Source organism: Paramormyrops kingsleyae, chromosome 3 (assembly GCF_048594095.1).
Source record: "Paramormyrops kingsleyae isolate MSU_618 chromosome 3, PKINGS_0.4, whole genome shotgun sequence".
In the NCBI taxonomy this organism is placed as follows: Eukaryota; Metazoa; Chordata; class Actinopteri; order Osteoglossiformes; family Mormyridae; genus Paramormyrops; species Paramormyrops kingsleyae.
The window spans coordinates 26,953,293-26,975,269 of NC_132799.1; the positions used below are offsets into that span (position 1 = coordinate 26,953,293).

Sequence of the window (21,977 nt, forward strand, 5' to 3'; positions counted from 1 at the left end):
CGACAGTGTCCGGCGCCGCCCGACTCCCATCCGGTTCTCATGGTTACTGGGGATGCCGCACGCGAGCGCCCCGGTCACTCCGCACGTGGACGTTCCGTTCTGGGACCTTCAGCCAGAAGCAACAGCAAGCATGATCGCCGCCGACCGATGCACTAAGAAAACGTAAGCAGTACAACTTTATCCATCGTGTTTCCAAGCGCTATTGTTTTTGTATTGTACTTTCTTTACCTATGGGGTTGAACTGCCATAACAGACGTTCTTCGCAAAGTTTTGACGTAATTTGAAATAATCTAGGGCAGAGGTTTTGTCAATGTATACGTTTAATTCTCTGTTACAAAGTATACACTAGTGGCCAAAATTGTGGAAACGTTTTTTCCATTACACTTTAAAAATTGCTACATGAATAGCAGTAATGTTTATAAACAATCAAAGCATGTTAGAAATATACATCGGACGATTAAGTGACGAGTTAGTGGAATCTGCACTCTCTAAAAAATGTGTTTCCACAATTTTGGCCACTAGTGTATACTGTCAAACGTACATAAAATTCATGGGGTAGTTCTCATCTATGGTCATTTAGGCTTCTCTTTTGAATGCTTGTCTTATTTCTGTATTATGCTATGAGGATATATAATAGCCGCGTCCTTTAGTGATTTAATAAATTATAATTACTCGAAGTGGGGAAATCTGTTAGGAAGGTGTTCAGTCTGAGAATTCACCCAAACAGGATTTAATTTTCGCGCAACTTTTCAGCAGGAAAATATTGAAGAGCCAGTCAGAAAATCCGACGAAAGACAACAGCCAGACCCTCCCACTCCTGAAGAAGGTGAGACGCGTGAATTAAGGAAAGGAAGCAGTGATTTTCTGCTGGATGATTTATCAGAGCTGACTTTCAAGGAGTTTCCTTCCAACTTCAGGGCAACTGAGGTGAACTCCTTTAGTAAAATGATTAAGTTATTGTGAGGCTCTCACTGCTGCCAGATTTGTACAGCAGACGATGTCGCAGATGTATTATGCAGTTTTCAGCTGGTATTAACTATGTCCACGGTATGGATGCAGAATATTATCAAAGAGAAGCAGGGAGGTGTTTTTCCGAGACGCCGACTCCCCTCTTGGCTGAATGTCCCGTAGAGCTGTCAGAAGCGGTCGGTGTGCTGCGCGCTGATTCCTTTGTCCCTAAACAAACCCGCAGGACCTTTTCAATGTGCGGTAGGCTGATTTATTCAGATGCACTTTTGCTTCTTGGCATCCGTGGTCCGCTGGATGGGAGGGCGGGCCCGCCGGTGCTATGCCGCCTGCTGGTTTGCTCTGTATGGTTAACAGGGCTGTCAATCAGCCCGCCTGACCGGCCCGGTTGTTTGCGCACGTGTTTCATAGTAAATACGCCAATCACAACGTCACCATTAAATTTAACAGTTAATTTATTTTCATGTTCTTCCTGTCTTCACAATTATTGTATCACTGCCAGAACATTTAGTGTAGTGCACATAAACCAAGCCTGTCTTATACCAAAAAGCACACTTCTTTGGGTAAATCAGAGCAGGCCAAGTTGCTTTTTATATGAACTGTTCATTATGTTTTTCTTGTCCTGCTGATTGAGACATACACGGTCATAAGTGAACGTTCACGGTTGCTGCCTGGATGAGTCGATGGGTTCTTACCGGAAGATGGTGTCAAGCTGTCGGTCACCGCTCGGGGTATTATTGTGCCCCGTGTGTCACCTCCAGCACTGGGCCGGGTCGGGTTTCCCATGCGCGGCTGATTAAGTTTTAATACTTCACGCTGCAATCTGAAATGACTGCTGCGGCCTGACGGCTTAATCCCTAAAATACACGGAGAAACACAGGCTATCTGCGCTGTAAGTAAAGAAACGGGGAATAGGCGGGAATGCAGACTGCGCTGTATGCAGTTGTACTATCGCTTTTTGTTGTCGGAGGCCAGTGCACTGGGTTCTTCTGCCTGCGTTCCCACATTCCCACCGAGAGTAAAAGTGATGTTAGTAACCGAAACGGTGCCAGCGAGCGTCGACACAAGCTGATCATTTATACACTTATATTAAATATGCCAAATACATGGCCCCGACGGCCTCCCGTAATTTGTGGTGTTTTTGTTGTGTTCTCCAGGTCCTAGTGCCACGCCTCTGTGGGCGGGGCTCCGTACGGTGCAGAGAGCCTTGTCCTCCCTCTCCGCGGCACCCTTAAGTGTTGGCACAGGGCCCGAGCTGAAGTACTCGCCGTAAAACCGGCATCTTTAAAAGGCCTGTTAATGTCTGTCAGTGCCGTAACCATGGGAACGCTCGAGGCCTCTCTGCGGGGGCGGGGCCATCCCCTTTGTGTCACCGTTCCTCAGGAGCCAGGTGGGAACTGGCTCAGACGTCGTGCTTTTTTACCGCTGTGTTCAGGTACGGCAGGGTGGTGATTATGTTGGGGACCCCATGTTTGGCTGGCACCCCTGGGAAATTGCACCCTGAATCTACGCTGACTGCAAACATGTCTTAAGTGTCTACGATTCACTGTTTGTGTTGGACTGAGTTACGCGATTCTCGCACTCTTGATTACTGCTCTCGCCTTTAATTTCCTCCTCTCCCTATGGGACTGAAATGTGCTCTTTTCTGGGGAGAGACACTGGGGGGGTTAATCTCCTTGGTTAAGGCCCCCAGCCACGACGTGAGTACTTTGCCGACCCCAGAATTTGAACCAGACCTTTTGATATTAATCCACAGAGCCACACACTCCACCCCCCCTCTCCCCAGTCCTGGGCCTGGGTGACTGGCCCTCCTTGCCCTGACGGAGACCCCGCCTGCCGGACTTCCCTGCGGAGCGCTCCGTCGTGGTCTGACACCAGACACTGGCTGGTAGTGGACCATTTAACTGGGGCCGGCCGCTTTGAGGTGTCATCATATCGGTGTCTTTTCACTCCAGCTCGTAGTGACAAAGGAGGCCGGTCTCCTGGCAGGGCCCCAGTCACACACCCCCAGGGAGTACGGTTACGTGGCTGTCCTCTGGGTTAACCCCGCCCCCCACTGCACCATCATTCAGCTCCTCCAGTTGCCATGGTTACTGTGGCTTGCGGGGAGTTCCCTGGTAATGCCAGGGCACCAGGCTCCAGCTCAGCCCCCCCCAGCCCCAAATGCAACGAGTCCTAATTGGGCTGAGGGGGAGGTGGTAGCCGATATTCTGGGCAAACCATATCCCTTGGGGGGGGGGGGGGGTGGCGTTAATGAGCAGAGGTTTCAAAATATCAAATCATTCCCCCTGGCTTAGTGACGCTGAGTCAGAGGAACAAACAACACATCACATGTAAACAGATCCCAGTCCCCCCAGTGAGAGCGCGTGGGGGACGTGCTGGGACCGGCAGCCGGGCCAGAATCGTGAGCCAGGCCTGATCTTACCTGCTGGCATCAGAAGATCTTTTCTTTTCTTAATTCATTTTCACACATTATGATGCAATGAGTCTTTGTTTGTCTGGAAAGCTTATAAGCTGCACATTCCCTTGGCAGGATGCCAACGAACTGAGTGCACCCCCTCAGCCCCCCCGCTCAGTTTTACCAATCTACAGTATAATTGTCATTATTTGTCTCCAAAACTGTACTGAAGTTATCCATTTAAATATCAGATAAAATTTTCAATTTCAATTTTGCCCTCAATTTTTACCTAGAAGCCTACCAAAACATTTATTAAACCAAGTACTAAAATAAATTCATACCAAAATCCCACAATGTGCCATGGAAGTAAAAGTGAGGTGCTGACTCATGGGGTCAGGGGGGACCCCAATAGCTTAATCTCAAAAACCATTAAAGATAATGACTTGAATATTTTTATTTATTTATCTGGTATCGAAATAAATCATTCTGACTAATGAGTCAATTTTTAATTTTTACCTGCCGGGACCTAGTCTGTGTTGGCCTGCCTCAGAGTCTGAGCCCCCTGGCAGCCGTCCAGGGCGGGTCGCTCTTGTTACGTGACCCTCTTTTGTTTACACAGTAGCGTGGAGCTTGTGACTGCTCTCCTCTTACATGCGTGACGTGTGGCTCTCTACTGCCTCTGTCCGGGAGAGAGACGGAACATGGGAGTCCGTGAAGACCAGCGAGATGATGAGGACATCGAGGAGACCAGCCCACAACATTTATTCATGTTCTGCTCTTTAATATCTTTGTTAAATTTGAGAATCATCTTATTAAATGTTGTTCTTCTTGTCCACGTGAAGGAAAACCTTAATCTAACACTTTTATCCAAAGCTATTTATAGTGGAGGAAAGGATTAACATTTTATGTGTGATGATGGGATTCAAACCCACAACCTTTGTGTTGTGAACCCAATTCTCCATTTATTCAGCTGCTGGAGCTACTGAAACTATACTTACCTATGTGGGTGTCTCATACTTGGGGACGATCCAGGCAGATTGAGATACTCGTTTGAGGTAACATGCGGAGTGTCATGACACAGGGACAGGAGGAGGGTACAGGGTTATGCGTGTGGTTGCTAAGGAGACAGGAGCAGGTAGAGGAGGTGTGGTCCCAGCTGCAGGCGTACCTGGCGGACATCCTGCCTTAGGGTGACCAGATAATCCATGTCAGGGAGCTACTTCGGGTTTTACAAACTACTTTCAAATTAAAAGGCTCCTGTGTTCAGCTAAATAGTTCAGCTCTTCTTGTGCTTTGACTGGTTTGTTTCCGTGACTGAAAGACTCATCCAGCTGTTTCATATTAGCATTAGTGACACATGCATGATTATAGGAGACTGACCAATCAGCACACAGCAAGAACTCAGTGCTCAAGTCAAATCCAGGTCTGTTTAATTGAAATGGTAATTTACAATTCTTGTCCTAGCTCAGAGTGTCCTCCCTGACATGGATTATCTGGTCACCCTATCCTGCCTGCCGGTGCCTCGCATCCGGGGAGATGTTTACATGTTTATTTAAAGCTTTCCTGCTTCACGATGTACAGTGTTTAGCATTGCATAGAAATATCCCTGCTGTAATGTTTTTGTTCCATCCGAGGATCTTACACAACACTAGCAGCGAGCTGTTGGGGGTGTATTGGTGACCCCCCCCCCCCCCCTGCTCCATGTGTAGACCCCATATCTCTGTTTACTGCACGTGTGTGACTGTATGCATTTGGGAAGTGGGGAAAGAGGTTTGATGTGTCCTCGTGATTTACGTCACTTTTGGCAGGTGTATTTATCCAAAGTGCCATATAGGGTCAGCCGGTCCCTGGACCATTTGGGGCTTTATGGTCTGGCTCACAGGACCCAACAGTGACACCACAGGATTTGAACTAGCGACTTTCCGATCATTGTCGTAGTGTCTTAACCTGCTGGTTGCACACACAAACCCCCAAGACAGACCATCACTCTTGGATTACAGACCTACTACCCCCCCCCCCCCCCCCCCCCCCACCAAACCAGCAGTCCTGAAATTATTAATAACATGATTCTTATTCGTATATGGGGGGGTGGGGGGTGGAATACGAGATAAAGCGATTGTGAAGATGCCTCATACCCACGGAGGATCGGAGTGTGTTTTTAAGCAACGCAAAGACGGAATGACAGTATCAAACATTCAGTGCTGCTTTGTGTTATATATAGCCTCTGCATCTGACAGTGCGAGCGGCCCGCTTTCTCCCCTTGGCGGGAACGTCGAGGGACAGTGAACCTCTAACGACCGACCTCGCTGATCAGTAGCCCGTCTGCTAACAGTTCAGTACCGGTATGGGATGGGGTACATCTCTCATGGTGATGTGAACCGTGGGGGCGGGCTCTGACCTGTGTGTGACCCTAATCCACTGACATACTGGCTGGCTGCTATATGTGGCAGATGCTTCTATCTCATTGGTGTATAAGGCCTTGCTCAAGGGTCCAACCGGGGTGACCCACAAACCTCTGACTTGTCAGGCTGGTGTCCGGATCAAAGGCGTCCCCCCATCTCATCACCCATCTTCCTGCTTGCGCTGTTTCTGGGAGTGACGCTGTTAAAAAGGTCAGGAGCCAATTTAGATTTGGGGGGGGGGGGGGGGGGCATGGAGCTCTCTTGCCCTCTCTCCAGATTTTACTCAGAAAAGCCTTTCTTCCCCCCCCCCCCCCCCAGTTCTCTTAAAAAGGCGCGCGGTGCATCGCAGGCATTTGGTGATGTGGCCATGCTGGGGGGGTGATGATTGTGGGAGGAGGCACTACACCAGCGATGCAGTCTGGGACGCCCTGCTTCAGTCTGAATTCCCCTGCCACCCCTCCCCCCCCCCAGTCCTGCCAGTCAGTTGACTGCTGTCCCAGGAGGCGTTACACCTGGGAGGAAGAGGCACCTGCCGACGGCCCGCGGCTCCCGGAACATCCTCCCCCAGCATCCTCCGGGGCCCCCGGCGGGGTCCCTGCCCACGTCAGCCCCGTCTGGCCACGCCCCGCCCCGTTCCCCCTCCGGACCCCGAAGGAAAACGCCGGTTCCGAGAGATGAGCAGGGAAGAGCCTTCGCCTCCTTCCTCCTCCTCTCAGGACGGCAAGGAGCAGAGGAGCTGACTGAGTGCGTCGATGCCGTGACGGGCGTCTGCATGGGCAGAGCGAGAGGGGCGGCCCGCTTGGGTGACAGACGGCGCGGCGCCTCCTCCAGGAGAACCACAGCACCCACAGACCCCAGGCGTGGCAGCATGGGGGAGCCCAACCATGTGGGGGCACCACGCCTGCTGCGGATTTAGCTTCCTGCAGGACTGCTGCGGGACGGTGATGCGCGGGAGCCGGAGGGTGCAGCCTGAGGTAATGGGGGGGGAGGGCTGGCTCGTCATCCCTCCCCTGATCGATCGCTCTCTCGCTCGCTCGCTGCCTCTCGATCCCCCATACTTCTGCAGCCCCTGAAAATGTGCAGTGCCAGGCTTTCTGTGTTTCGGGCCGCGCCAGCTGAAGCACTGTCACCCGTGAGCAGACAGGGGGCGCCCTTGTAAACGCGCGTGTGTGTGTGTGCGCGTGTGCGTGTGCGTGTGTGTGTGTGTGTGTGTGTGTGTGTGTGTGTGTGTCCTCACCGCTGCCGAGGTCAGGGAGGAGATGAGGCCTTTCGGTTTGGAGGTGATCATTCGCGCATCTGAAATTTTCCTCCGCAGTATCACAGTGGCAGATAAAGCTAATTCTCTGTACTACTTCCTACAGCTTTACTACTAATAATACTACTACTACTAATAGTGGTGATGATGATAATGAGTTTCATCTTTATTTTTCTGTGTTTCTGAACCCTTTACCCAATCAGCATCTGACTTGACAGGAACGTAAACAAGACGTAGTGCCAGTAGTGTATATATTTTTGTCTGTTCTCTTTATAATACGTCACAGATTATGTTAATTTTTCACAGAATCAATTAGGATTGGCTTGATTCATAGTGATAGTGATGCGTGTGTGTATCTGTGGAGGAGGCCGAGGGGGATTCTGCAGTGAGTGTGGAGGGTGCGAATGAGTCAGGGGAAGCCACGCCGGGGGCCAGACCAGGGGGGCTGCATGCTCTAGGTGGGCGTCGGCTAAGCAGTGAGCCTCGATCCACCACAAACTGCTGTCTGAGCTCCCGGTTAATCGTCCAGTTTCAGGAGCTGTAGGGCTGTCAGTGGGTGAGGGTCATATACGGGATCTCAGCCCTTAACCATTCCGTGGATCGGAGCTGCAACGGCAAGATTCGACATTCCAGGCTTTATTTGTCGCATGCACAGTCATGCTGGTACCAGGCCCACAGGCAGAAATAAATTTCACGGGGGTGTCCAGCAGCTATAGCAATTGTTCTGATATTGCAGAAATGGCGGTGGGGGATTCAAACCCTTAATTTTATGACCTGGCCACGTGCCTGGCTGAAAGAACTTGCAGTAAAACCAGCATCGGGCTTGTTCCTGCGACTGTGCAAAAAAGAGAGTGTAGAAAAAAATAAATGAGGGAGGGTGTCTGTCACTGGCTACTGTACGTGTTGCCTGTTGATTATATGCAGTAAGGGCTACTTTACTGGAATCTGACTGCGTTAAACGACTGAGAGACATCGGTCACTCGCGATCTAATTGCATACAGAAGACTTGCATATTTACAAGAATCTACGTAACTGTTGGCATGTAGAGGAATGAAAGGTTACCTGGAAGGTGGTGTCTCAGCCGGGCAGATACTGTTCCATGTTCCCTGTTCCTCTGAGAGACCCCCCCTGTCGGAGTTTCTGAGCGAGCCCGTCTGCTGGCGTCGCGTTCAGCGGAGGATTGATCGTACCCAGCAAAGCGCGCTCCTGTTGCATAACGCCTCCTCTAATCATATCTGTCTTTTCTGAGTGAGTGATTTGGACTCTTGATGTGGGTCTCCGTGGGAAAATAATAGGGGGTGTGGGTTACAGTGCTGCCCCCATGCGTGCAGTTCTAACTGTGAAGCGTGCGAATACGCAAGCTGGGCATTTGTACAAGTGTGATTTATACAATTACGGGTGCCTTTAAAGCCTTTTAAGGGCATGATAAAGAAGTCCTGTATATGGAATGGAACTGGCTGGCTGTCTCGAGTATCTACACAGACTTACCAGTCCTTTTTAATGTCCCTACATAGCCTACGCCTGGCTTTATGGTCATATTTTTATCCAGTGAATTTATGCGGTAGTAGCTATTTTTCACAGAATATTTTTGATGATTCCCCAATACTTGTGCTGGCTGAAGTGGTCAGCAGGGAGGATTTTTGTCGATTCTTGTTTTTTTTTTCTTTGCAAGAACTGCGTGCACGAGGGAGCGCTGACCTGTTTTTACAGTAACATCACATATGTGTGCGTAGGCGGCCGTACATCAGCATCCAGGTGACGGGTGAGGAGACGAGAATAGACCTTACTCGGGAGAACCAGCTGCCGGCTTTGCTAGCCTGACCGCCTTGGGGGGAGGGGGGAGTCAGCTTATCCCCTCTCTCCATTTGATCTCCTGCTGACGACCACTTTTCTGTACCTGTGGCTGCGGATTCTCACCTGCGCAGACTGGCTGCGTGTCCCCTATCCGCGGACGCCCGGGATGCGTGTGCGCTGTGTGGTCACCGGCATCGTGTGGCTCCGTGCCTGTTAATGTTCTGTCACAGTGCAATGGCACAGAGGTCCCCGCTGATGTGACGGAATGCTTCCTGACATTAATGAGAAGGTGAGAGCGCGATGCGTAAAAAGCCGAATGCTGGTGAATCCTGCTGATGCTGTAATGTGGATTGGTTACGACGAGTTATCGGTGTGGATTCTTATGGTTTTGGTTTTAAACTGTTTTTTTTTTTACTAATATTTAGTCATGCCTTGCCTTTTTATGAAAATACAGTAATTTCACAACATTGTCTGTACTGTTTGAAATACATTGTTTTTAAACTTTGCGTTTGAAGCGCACTGGCAAAGCATACATAATCGCTGTATGCTTATAAACTAATAATTTAAACCCGATGTAAATGAAACGTTTGTCAGTTGGCAATGGGAAAATGTTGTTGACCAGCATTTAAGGTTGCCTATATATTTCATTCATTCTCGGAGTAATCCTGAAGAGTAAGAGTGTACCATCCCAGTATGTTATCGCTTTGAGTTGGTCATTAAGCTGGAAGAGATGCATAACAGTCAATTCCACAGGTGACATTTGTGGGTTTTTTCTTTAATTTGAAGCAACTTACTGGCAAAAGAAAGGTTATAATTTATGTACACTCCCAGGTACTAGAACCCACAACCTTTGTAGCAGTAGCACAACACTCTACTTGTTGGGCAACAGGAGGATCGACATTTGGTGGGGGGCACTGAGGGACCCTGGAGGGGCATTTCATGGCTTTGCCATTTTGGGTCTGGGGCTCGATTGTGGCACATTTCTCTGAGGAGGGGCTGTGTGTTTGCATGTACTCGCCTTCATTTCCTCTGGTGTGACCCTGAGTGCCCTGTCATAGCGTGGGCATCGCCCTTCCTCACTTCCTCTGCCTGTGACCCTGAGTGCCCTGTCATAATGTGGGCATCACCCTTCCCCACTACCTCTGCCCATGACCCTAAAGTACATCCATGGCTCTGAGAAATCAGCAATAATATGTGATCAAATTAACATATGTCCATAGGTGTGACTGAATGGTGTGTGTGTGTGTGCGCCCTGCACTGGGCTGGCGCCCCATCATGGGTTGTTCTCTGCCTTACATCCGTAGCTTCTGGGATAGGATCCAGATCCCCCTGCAACCCTGAATAGCACAAGCAGTCACAGAAGATGGATGGATGGATACAGCATGTTATCACATTTTGCCTCTGTTGAAGCCACATGACATATTACTTTTATTAATTTCCTGAAATTCGGTGTCTGATTGGCAGCTATGAGCACATGTCTGTGTCCTCGATGGGCCACATAGAGCAGAGTCTCTGTGTCATTTCAAAGCTCAGGACCAGATCATATTCAGCCTCCACTGACCCTCAGACTGTCTGACCTATATAGATGCCCCCCCCCCCCCAAGCGTGTGAGCCTGTGGGGCTCAGGCTGCACTCTTGTCATCATCCTCTTCTGGAACATCTGCTCCACCAGACTGCAGAGATCTGCATTAACGCTGTGCACTTTTTTTTTTTTTAAAGTAATTCTCTTCTGTTGGGAGCTTTGCTCAAAAACATAAAGCTTTACAGTTAATTTTTCATGCAATCTAAACGTTTATCGATTCATAAATAAATATCCAAGCACTTCAACTCAATATAACAATGTAACAATACTGACAGTGCACTTTCAAGCAATGTCAAGCATGCTTGGTAAACAGAGGAGTCCCCACAGATTAGACCATCCAAATGGACAGTAAAACAAGTAAAAGAGCTTTTACAGTCATCTGATGTACAGTATATTATAATTCTATTCCATAGTTTCTTTAACCGAAGACACGAATAACACAGCTCATGCATGACTGGAAATAACAGGATTATTTATTCAAATGATTTCCCTGAGCTCGAGCTTAGCATTTTAACAACAATGCATGTCATTGTTAAACCGCTCTCTCATCCATCAGCATACTCATGTAAAACTAGGTATGGGGGGGCAGGGTTATTCACACACAATCCACATGCATTGGGCCACCTTGCCCTTTCTGAGTGCTCATACATTCACCTCTTAGCCATGAGCTTGGAACATGGGCTCGTGAAGGACCAGCTATTTCATGACCTGCGCACACTCGCATGTCACCGCTGCCTCTGGGGGCTGCCATCTTGGGTCGATAGCACGGGCCTGGGGGTTTAGCTCGCTGGGTCATATACTGCTGCTCTCGGGGGCGGTTCTAGGATTTGTTAAAGTGTGGGGCCTAAGAGGGGTCAAGGTTCATATGGAGGGGTCAACCGTATCATTAGCCAATGAAATGTTTTGAATTTGTGAGTGACAGGGGATGGGGCACTATGGGAGCCAATCAGCTTTCAGCTGGGGTCAGTGCCATTGAGGCCCCACCCCATACACATCCATGAATGGCTAGTCTGAGGTGGCTATCAGGCTTCCTCTGGCCCCCACAACCCACCTCCGTCCCTGTATGCAGTCATTTGTTCCCGCTGTGCAGGACTGAAAGAACCTCGATTACAAGGAGTGTTTGTGCTTTGAAGGGTTTAAGTAGCTAAAAATATTGCAGTTTAATTAAAGCTACCAGCTTCATCCATTTATATAATCTGGAGAGGCTGTCAAAATTGGAGCCAGAGGAAGGCTGAACTCCTCCCGTTGTCCTGGATTCATAGGTGGAGATTATGGGATGGGTGGGAGTAGATTTGTCTTATCAGATAAATGAAGCCCTGATCATTTCTCCCCATAGTCTGCAAGACCTGATGCCTTCCCCGAGAATCACAGGATCCAGGGTGACGCCGTCCACCAGGGATCCACCCGGATCTCCCATCAGGTAATCCCTGGGTCTCACAGCCTGCTCAGATGATCCATCCAGAGACTCGATTGCTATCCCTGACCCATACTGATCGCCCATCTCCATATTTGGTGCATACTAATCATTTAACAAAGGCAGGTTTAATGTGTCCTCACCTACTAAACCATAGAGGCCACAGTCATGTGGGACTGAAAAGTATGTGCAGTATTTACCAGACACTTTTACCCAAAGTGATACGCAGAGTCAGCCAGTCCAAGGAGCTCAGGGGCGCGATACTGACGTCACCCTAGGATTTGAACCAACAACCTTCCAATGACACGCACAGTGTCATAACCCCAACATGTATCATGTATAACATATATCAGCTGCTGACCCTGTGTAGATCCTCCAGCCCTCTTTACGCTTTCAGGAGTGCATGGAACTAAAGCCAATTATAGCAAGCAATTCCAACACTGCACACATGAGTGCGCTGCAGTCACTGGCGATTCAGGGCAAACCCTTGGCGGGTCGCCAAGCTCAGTGCGCAGTGGCGTAGAGCCACAGGCCAGTGGGGGTGAAGCTAGGGGCTGCAGGATGCAGTGAGACCCAGGGGGGAGTAGGAGGGCTTCTCACGTTCAGCCCCCTGCAGGGCAGCACTGACAGCCCCTGTCAGCCCCCCGGCCCCCAGCCCTTTGTTCCTGTGCTCCTCCTCTTCCTGCTGGGTAATTCCACCCCACACATGGGGGGGGGGGGTCACAGCATCCCCCCAGATCTTCTCTCCTGATGGCTTCCTGCACCGTTACCGTCTCCCCACCTTCTTCCTCTTCGTCGTCCCTGGGAGAAGAAGCAAGGCACCGGAGTGGGCACCCTGCCCCAGCTGGAGGTGCCCGTCAAGCAGGTGGCGCTGAGCCATGCCAAGACCCAGCACCAGTGTGACAACATCCTGCCTCACATCGCGAACAAGAGCGGCCACCAGACACGGCAGGTGGGCTCCACGGTGCCGCCTGTCATTATCATCGCATCAATAATTAGGGGTGTAACGAGAGACCGATTCGAATCTGACTTCCGCTCCAAGTGTCTACGATACATCTGCATCAATTCGAAACTCCCAAACTGGCTCAAATTTAAAAGGGAATTGGCCAAAAACTGTTAAAGCCCTGACAAGTCGATATGCCCGTCAAGGTACTATTACTGTATTTTACCATAATATTTTAAATGGTAAGATCTTTAGTTCTCTAGTGTCTCACATGGCTTTTGAAGTGACTTATTTTGAAAACTAGTAGAACACTTTAATACATGTTAATTTGATCTAAATTGTATCCAGTCAGAGCTGAGTAGAGTCATATTTGAATGAGATCATATCGAATCACGGCTGAATCGAAATGTATTGAATCATTAGACATTTAGCTGTACCTTTTTGGATCGTATCTTTGACCACGCGTCACTCCACCTGAGAGGGAGACATACAGCAGCCCTATCAGCAGCACCTCAGCAAGAACCTCACATTTCAGGATGCATTTAAGCTGTTACTGTCAAGCTCCAGTCAGCTTTCAGCTCAATTACAATGTTGATTTGAAACTCGCTTGTCAGGCAAAATCTCGTCCAGCAAGAACGTTTCCACGTTACTGCTATGACAAAGAGCGGAACCCAGCTATTAGGGGTGTTTTTTTGGGGGAGGGTGGGGAATAGATAAGAAAAAAGGGGTGAAAATCTGCCTTTTATTAATCACCATCTCACAGAAGAACACTAAACAACATTTTCGATTACCTTAACTTCACATAAAATAACTACGTAAACAAAAAAAGTAATAGTATAGTGTACTGGATAACTGAAATGTTCCCACACTGCTGACTAGAATGTGCCCGGATGCACTGCAATCAATCATGATTGGGCTCAATCATGATTGGGCCAAAACAGTCACGTGACACACACAGTTGGAAGACAAAGAATTAGGTGTGACGTGTAATATTTATACAACATGCAGTTTGCCGTAAATTTAAACAGAATAATAATTTTGTGATGAACAGTAGTGAATGAATAGTAGCGTAATGAGAGTTCAACTCCTTAACCCTGACCAGGATAAGTGGATGGATGGCTGGATGGATAAAAATTCTCACTAAAATGAATGCTGGGATTCCTGGTTGCCATGATCTGCGGCTCAGCCACAACACAGTACAGTTTTAAAAATAAGAAGTGAGAACTGGGTTATGGAAGTGACAGGACTGCTGGACTGTTTAACCCTTCTGGTTAACAGGAGGAGAGACAGAAAGTGCTGCGTCTTCCTGCCAGGTTCAGCTCCTCAGTGGAGAACCTCAGTGAACCTTTAAGCCCCAAGAGTGTTGGCAAGAAGCCAGAGAAGGAGAGATACTTTGAGGGCCTCAGGCTGCCAATGTCTCCCACAGGTGAGTAGTCGTCTATGTCTGCTGGGTTGAACAGTTCAACTACATGATTCATGACAGGGGTCCCCAATTTCTGACCAGAATCCAACACAGTTTGTCTGCTCAGAGATACCTACTAAACCTGGTATTTCACTAAGGAAGTTTGAGCAGGGAGATCTGCAAACAGACTGGAACTGGGGAGCCCTGATTTATAATTACTGACATCCTATCTCACATATGTGGTCATCCCCCCCCCACAACCCAACCTATACAGAAGCACTGAAACACTTCCGAGACCGGCTGACAGAGTTTGAGCAAGAGGAGATCCTGGACTACTCTGAAATTTGGTTCCTTGGCCTGGAGACAGAGAAGATTGAGGCCAATCACAGCATATCTCCAAACTATGGTTATGATGACGAGAATGGAAGCTACATCAAGGCAAGTGTTTCAAGTCTGAGGTAGTCCTGTTATGAGCAATGTAGACCACTGGAAATTGTCTGTGAGGGATAATGTAGACCACTGGAAAGGCCACAAATTCATAAGAGAAGCTGAGATCTTTGACAACCTTGAGGTACTCTATGTGTTTAAAGACTACTTGTAAACTCTCATAGCAAATACTCAGGCTGGCCTTGTCATGTGATTGTCCAGGTCCAGCACGACCAAATCGGGTACCGCTTCGAGGTCCTCGACGTGATCGGAAAGGGGTCCTTCGGACAAGTTCTGAAATGTCTGGACCATAAGACCAACGAGCTGGTGGCCATCAAAATGATTCGCAACAAAAGGAGGTAGCTGTGGTTTTATGTTCTGAGAAATTAGCTTCTCCTTCGGCGAAATAGCAGCTTGTTAGCTGTTTCCATGAATCAGAGCCCTGGTTTGAGATGATAGATATCATTAGGTGGTACTGAGATCTCTGGATGGATGTTAGGGTTACATGTGTAGAATGATCCTTTCTAGGTTCCACCACCAGGCTCTTGTTGAACTGAAGATCCTGGATGTAGTGCGGAGGAAAGACAAGGACAACAGCCACAATGTCATCCACATGAAGGAGTATTTCTACTTCCGGAACCATCTCTGTATTTCCTTTGAGCTCTTGGGGTAAGAGCAGGACATCCACAGTATGACTGACGGCTACAGCGGAACGAACCATGAAAAGATGAGATTAGATTCTGTTTTCTTTGTTCTGATCTAAAACGGTACGCAGCTAGCTTCTATCTGTGTCATTTTTTGAGATGAGCTGTGAGACTTGGTGGCAAGGCTTTCATGTTGGATTTTAAACAGCTGTGTTTTCTCCAAAGCTACAGTGCAGCACCGATAGTGATGTCAAAGGCATCGTGATAAAAGTTCTGTCTAAACCCTGCATATTTTTGCAAAGTTCCTTCTCAACATACAGCTAAGCAACATCTTTGATGTTTTATGGATGTTCTGTGGGGGAAAAAAGTAGTGGAGAGGAATGCATTTTACAAAACAAGACATTTTAAAAAGTAGAATCTAGGACACTTTGCCTGCTTAGTTCATTAGGGATGGTTACATAATGTCTAGCTAACCATAGCGTGGTGCACAGCTAGTAGTTAGTAACTGAAAAATGGGTGAGAATGCCTTGGTTATTTTTGGGGGGGGGGGAGTGGTTTACACAGCAAGGTGACCTTTACAAGTTGCCTAATGCCCTGATTAGAGCCTTATCAGTACCTGGTGTCGCGGCTCTAGTTAGCATAGCCGGGGGTTTGTCTATCACGCTCTCCAGTACCATGTACCAGGAACGACTCCGCAATTACGATGTCAGTAAAACAAGCTTTCCATTGTAAGCATGAAATTATTTTTACATTTTTACCTTTCGTGCAATATACTTTGGATTTGGATTCACTCATGTAAGGTAAAGCTGACACCTAAATGCCATGCAATGATAAAATGAAATGATGATTAATTAGATGATGAGGGGGATGTGGGCAGCATCCCCCTTCAAAGAACCTGGGGATTGTGTGCAGTACTCAAGGACCTCCAGACAGTCCATGTTTTTGCTCCCTCCCTGCTGCCAGAATGGTCACATTTTTTCTCCCTGTGAGCTGAGAGGGAGCAAAAACATGGACTGTCTGGAGGTCCCCAAGGACTGGGTTAAAAAACACTGGTGTGGAGTATTAGGGAATCGGGTCTCAACCCTCTTATCCACAGATCAAACCTGTATGAGCTGATCAAGAAGCACGACTTCCAAGGCTTCAGCCTGATGCTGGTGCGGCGCTTCGCTCACTCCCTGCTCAAGTGCCTGCAGATGCTGCACAGGGAGAAGATCATCCACTGCGACCTGAAGCCGGTGAGGAGGCCATGTTCATCTTCAAACAAGCTTTTGGGCATCAGGAGTGCCTAGAGGTATTGTGAAGGACGTCCATGTTTTCATCAGTCATGCTTTGTCGATACAGGAGAACATCCTCTTGTCACCGAAAGGACACAGGGACATCAAAGTGGTCGACTTTGGTTCCAGCTGCTATGAGCATCAGAGGAGTGAGTGGCCGCCTTCCTCTCCGCATGGTTTAGTTTGTCACTAAACTCTTCCCTCTTACACTGTCTGCCACTTGTTCCCCCCCCCCCCCCCCGCCCCCACTCAGTGTACACTTACATCCAGAGCCGCTTCTACCGCTCCCCGGAGGTGATCCTGGGCCACGCCTACGGCCTGCCCATCGACATGTGGAGCCTGGGCTGCATCCTGGTGGAGCTCTACACCGGGTCGCCGCTCTTCCCCGGGGAGAGCGAGGTGGAGCAGCTGGCCTGCATCATGGAGGTACCCTCAGGTCAAAGGTGCTCATGGGATGCAGCTGGTGCGGGCGACTGTGTGACAGTGGCTGACCCTGTGTTTCAGGTGATGGGAATCCCGCCCAGCGATTTCCTCCAGACAGCACCCAGAAGGAAGTTATTTTTTGGTAAGTGCTTCAGACTTCAGACTTTGTTACATTATATGGATAAAAGTTTTGGGACACCAGGCCATTACTCCTACAGGAACTTTTATGACACCCCAATCTAAATCCATAGGCATCATTATGGAGCTGCTCCCACCATTGCAGCCATAACAGCTGCCACTCTTCTGGGAAGGCTTTCTCTCTGAGAAGACTATGTCTGTAGCTCATTCATCCAGAAGAGCATTTGTGAGGTCATGCACTAATGTTGGACGTGAAGGCCTGGCTCACAATCTCCATTCTAATTCACCCCAAAGGATTTTGATAGGGTTTGAGGTCAAGTTCTTCCACACCAATTTCACATAACCATGTCTTTAGGGATCTTGCTTTGTGCATTGTGGCAGAGTCATGCTGGAACAGAAAATGGCCTTCCCCAAACTGTTCCCACAAAATTGTGAGAATAGAATTGTACAATATGTCTTGGTATGCAAGTATTGGTGTCCCAATACCTTTATCCATATAGTGTATGTAACTTCCTGGGTGGGAAGTGCGACTGGTTAATATATTCATTTGGTTGACTGGCACAGATTCTAAGGGAAATCCCAGAAACATCACCAACAGCAAAGGGAGGAAACGAAGACCTGGCTCCAAAGATCTGGCTGGCGTCCTGAAGACCAACGATGCTCAGTTACTGGACTTCCTTAGACGATGCCTGATGTAAGTGTAGACAGCATGGAACTCCTTTGTCAGCTACTGCTGTCCGACACTGTCACCTCACTGTGTCGCTGTGCCAAGCAGGTGGGACCCTACCAAGCGCATGACACCGGATGAGGCCATGCGCCACGATTGGATTCAGGAGGCCCGGACCCAGAAGAACCGCAGCAAGACCCACTTTTATAGGAATCCCTTGGAGTCTCTGAGTGGTCCAGACAACAGCAATGAGCATGCACACTGCAAAGCAGCCAACAGCAAGAGAGGTGAAAGGATCCATCCCTCACTAAGCCCCCAAAACAGCTCCCCTAACACACTGCAAAGCAGCCAATAGCAAGAGAGGTGAAAGGATCAATCCCTCACTAAGCCCTCAAAACAGCTCCCCTAACACACTGCAAAGCAGCCAATAGCAAGACAGGTGAAAGGATCCATCCCTCACTAAGCCCTCAAAACAGCTCCCCTAACACACTGCAAAGCAGCCAATAGCAAGACAGGTGAAAGGATCAATCCCTCACTAAGCCCCCAAAACAGCTTCCATAACACACTGCAAAACAGCCAACAGCAAGAGAGGTGAAAGGATCCATCCCTCACTAAGCCCCCAAAACAGCTCCCCTAACACACTGCAAAGCAGCCAATAGCAAGAAAGGTGAAAGGATCAATCCCTCACTAAGCCCTCAAAACAGCTCCCCTAACACACTGCAAAGCAGCCAACAGCAAGAGAGGTGAAAGGATCAATCCCTCACTAAGCCCCCAAAACAGCTTCCATAACACACTGCAAAGCAGCCAATAGCAAGAGAGGTGAAAGGATCAATCCCTCACTAAGCCCTCAAAACAGCTCCCCTAACACACTGCAAAGCAGCCAACAGCAAGAGAGGTGAAAGGATCAATCCCTCACTAAGCCCTCAAAACAGCTCCCCTAACACACTGCAAAGCAGCCAATAGCAAGAGAGGTGAAAGGATCAATCCCTCACTAAGCCCCCAAAACAGCTTCCATAACACACTGCAAAGCAGCCAACAGCAAGACAGGTGAAAGGATCAATCCCTCACTAAGCCCCCAAAACAGCTTCCATAACACACTGCAAAGCAGCCAACAGCAAGAGAGGTGAAAGGATCAATCCCTCACTAAGCCCCCAAAACAGCTTCCATAACACACTGCAAAGCAGCCAACAGCAAGAGAGGTGAAAGGATCGATCCCTCACTAAGCCCCCAAAACAGCTTCCATAACACACTGCAAAGCAGCCAACAGCAAGAGAGGTGAAAGGATCGATCCCTCACTAAGCCCCCAAAACAGCCCTCCTAACACACTGCAAAGCAGCCAACAGCAAGAGAGGTGAAAGGATCGATCCCTCACTAAGCCCCCAAAACAGCTTCCATAACACACTGCAAAGCAGCCAAAGCAGCCTTTGCATACAAAAAAGCAGCCAATAACAGGATCAATCCCCCACTAATCCCATCCCACCAATTCTCTCCTGTTTTCCTTCTGTGCCTATTTTTCATTCGCATCAGCTCTGGGATTTTGAATGTAAGTTTGTTCACAGCACAAACTCCTTTTTCATACACAGCTGAGAAGGTCACAGCCAGTGGACTCGAGAAGAACAGGAAAGGGAATTCTGGGAAAGGAGGCAAGACTGTAGCAACAGAACGTCTGAGGCCCGTCGGGGCGTCAGCGGAGGAGAAAACATGCGACCTTGGCCCCGGTGAAAGCGGGGAAACAAGTGACAAGACACTGACAGGGGGAGAGAGGCCCATCCACATTATCATCAAGCCTCAGAAGGAATCGGCCGCGGAGCCCGGAAGCCAGGAGCAATTGCAACACCTGCCTCAGATCTTATAACCATTAGAGACAGAGACAGACTGGGGACAGAGAGGCTGCTGTATTTCTGGTGGACGGTGGGGAGAGGTAACAAAAGGTTTCTGGGGCAGGGGGTAATAATATGTAACCCAATCTGCTGCCATTGGTTCATTTTTGCTTAAGGAGGCGTGTGTAAGTCATACATATGCCTTTCTAACTCCAGCACGTGCACGGTAGCTCTATAGAATAGCGCCCTCTAATGGCAGAGAATGAAAATGACAAAATTCACTTCTGATTGACAATGCTGCAAGCCAATTTAAGGGACTTAAGGGAAAACACAATTCTCAAAATCGACCCATTACAATTTATACCATTTCACCTCAATATCTGGATTAAAAGATACAAACAGTTTTACAGGAATATCGGTGATGCTACATTGATAGTCATCTCCAAGTCTGCAGGTACTAGATAGTAATATGGTCATTATTTGCAGTTCACTTGCCTAATATCGCTAACATCATAATTTATCTGTAGTTAATAAAGTTAGGAATGTATACATTATAATTTCAAATTAGAATTATAACGTCGACTTTGGGAAATATGTTACAATGACATGCCATATTTCGAATAATGATGCGTTTATATAGCCTACCTCCTCTGACTAAAACTGACTAAGAGCGGGGCTGTTTTTTCCTGCCACAGTACCAGTCTTTAATTTGTGCCTTTTGATAGCCCATATTGCCAGAGACATAAGTGATGAGCTTTGTTTTGTTATTAAATGCCATTATCGGGGCATGTGTTCTTAAACAGGTCTGTTTAATACTCACCTGTGCCAAATTAAGCCTAGACATAACGAATTACCCTTGGAACATTTTTTCTCTTTTAATAATCAACTGAGTAGAAAGTCAATCTGTTCATTCTATCAAAAAATGCTTGTTGTTTTCCAATATAGAAGCCGGGCTTGTAGTTTGATGTGAATGTTGTTACAATGGTAACATTTAAGATATGCTCTGTGTATATATGTATATATATATATATAAATTTTTATGCTATAATATTATATAGGTTCAAGGTCCTTAATGTACATTTTTTTACAAAGCAAAACAATTTATATGAATTCAAAAATTTACACCACTGATGACACACCACCATCGTGTCTTTATTTTGTGGTGTTTATTTAGTGTAACGTACACAAACGCTGTTATGCTTATAAAGTACATGTGAAGATTAGGCAAGGTTTTACTTGTTAATACATGATGTTGAATTCAATGAGATGTTTTGATGAGTCTATGTTTTTTAATAGTATGTTTTTTTTTGCTGTAAAATGAATGTTTGTTTTTAAAATACATTTCTGTTTTTAAATACACGTGTTTTTAAAAGGAATTCTTTTGAGTGGCTGGTGCCTTGCAGTATTAGAACCTTTGCACTTTGAGATTATACAATATATTCTGCGACCTTGAAGTTTGTAAACTGAAGGGTGATGGCGTTCCTTTGACCAGCTGGCAACTAGGCTGCTCAGAACATTCTGGAAATAAAACTGATGTGTTATTACTGCTAGTTGGGAAGCACGTTTATCTAAAATGGCTTCTGATTCATACTGTAACACTTCTGCACATTATTGTTTATTTGCTTATTTGTTTGTTGAGTTACAACAGCAGGTGGCGCTATCAGGTTTGAACTGACAGTCTAGTGCCAGTCCATTGTAGTTATGCTGCTTGAGGTCTTGCATGGATAATTTAGATCTTTAAGCCTTTTCTCGATTTCAGACATCTGTCATATTTGCTTGTTTTACCATCGTAATTCCCAAAAAGAATTGGTATCACAGGCAGTAGGAGCACACAGTGGGGAAATATGAAAATATGAAAGATAAAACCCTGTGAAATTGAAACATTAAAAAATACAGAGCTTTACAATTAATGTGAAATTTTGTAAATATTAGTTTGATAAAATCAAAGATGATCTAAAGCAAATACAGCCTCACCAAAAGAGATCTTGTCTTACATGATGAGAAATGATGACAACATGGCCCTTCTATGCCTTTTCATTTATACTGTACAATAAACTGTTTTGTCCTACCTTTGAGTGAATGTTTCTCAGTCTGAACACCACAGAAAAATCTAAAAAATAAAAGATCTGTCAATCAAAATATTAGCCATTCAAGGTCTGTGTCATTCTCTTCATCTTACTGAATTCTTTAAAGAAATGCTGTACAGCTAAGGACTGCATATCTCTGCAATCAGCTCTGATTTTGTGATTTTATTAATGAAACACATGGAAATATATGTGTACATTCCAGTAAAGGCCTGATTGATAAGGAAAACATCTGATATCACCTCAGAAGGGAAAAAAACACTCCTGGTTAACATTTTCCAGTGTAATTTGTTGAACCCTGCTACATATAAATAGCATTTGTTTCTTAAAGAATGTTACGGATGG

The 21,977-nt window shown here is 47.2% G+C and overlaps 1 protein-coding gene across 1 annotated transcript; it reads left to right on the forward strand.

The window, feature by feature from the left end:
- The first annotated feature begins 36 nt into the window (after positions 1–36).
- On the forward strand, positions 37–21,616 carry dyrk4 (dual-specificity tyrosine-(Y)-phosphorylation regulated kinase 4). Its single transcript, XM_072709997.1, has 15 exons — positions 37–162; positions 754–826; positions 11,734–11,817; positions 12,620–12,763; positions 14,033–14,180; positions 14,431–14,600; positions 14,811–14,941; positions 15,111–15,251; positions 16,323–16,461; positions 16,568–16,649; positions 16,754–16,926; positions 17,005–17,065; positions 17,626–17,755; positions 17,837–18,015; positions 19,312–21,616. Exons 1-15 carry the CDS (start codon positions 53–55, stop codon positions 19,581–19,583), a joined length of 2,037 nt encoding a protein of 678 aa, XP_072566098.1. The 5' UTR covers positions 37–52; the 3' UTR covers positions 19,584–21,616.
- The last annotated feature ends 361 nt before the right edge of the window (positions 21,617–21,977 follow it).

Excerpts from the sequence above, each read along its gene's own strand:
- dyrk4 (XM_072709997.1), top strand. The coding sequence starts at position 53 with ATGCCGCACGCGAGCGCCCCGGTCACTCCGCACGTGGACGTTCCGTTC. Across the intron at positions 11,818-12,619 it reads CCACCCGGATCTCCCATCAG|AAGAAGCAAGGCACCGGAGT; the intron begins GTAATCCCTGGG and ends CGTCCCTGGGAG. Across the intron at positions 12,764-14,032 it reads GCGGCCACCAGACACGGCAG|GAGGAGAGACAGAAAGTGCT; the intron begins GTGGGCTCCACG and ends TCTGGTTAACAG.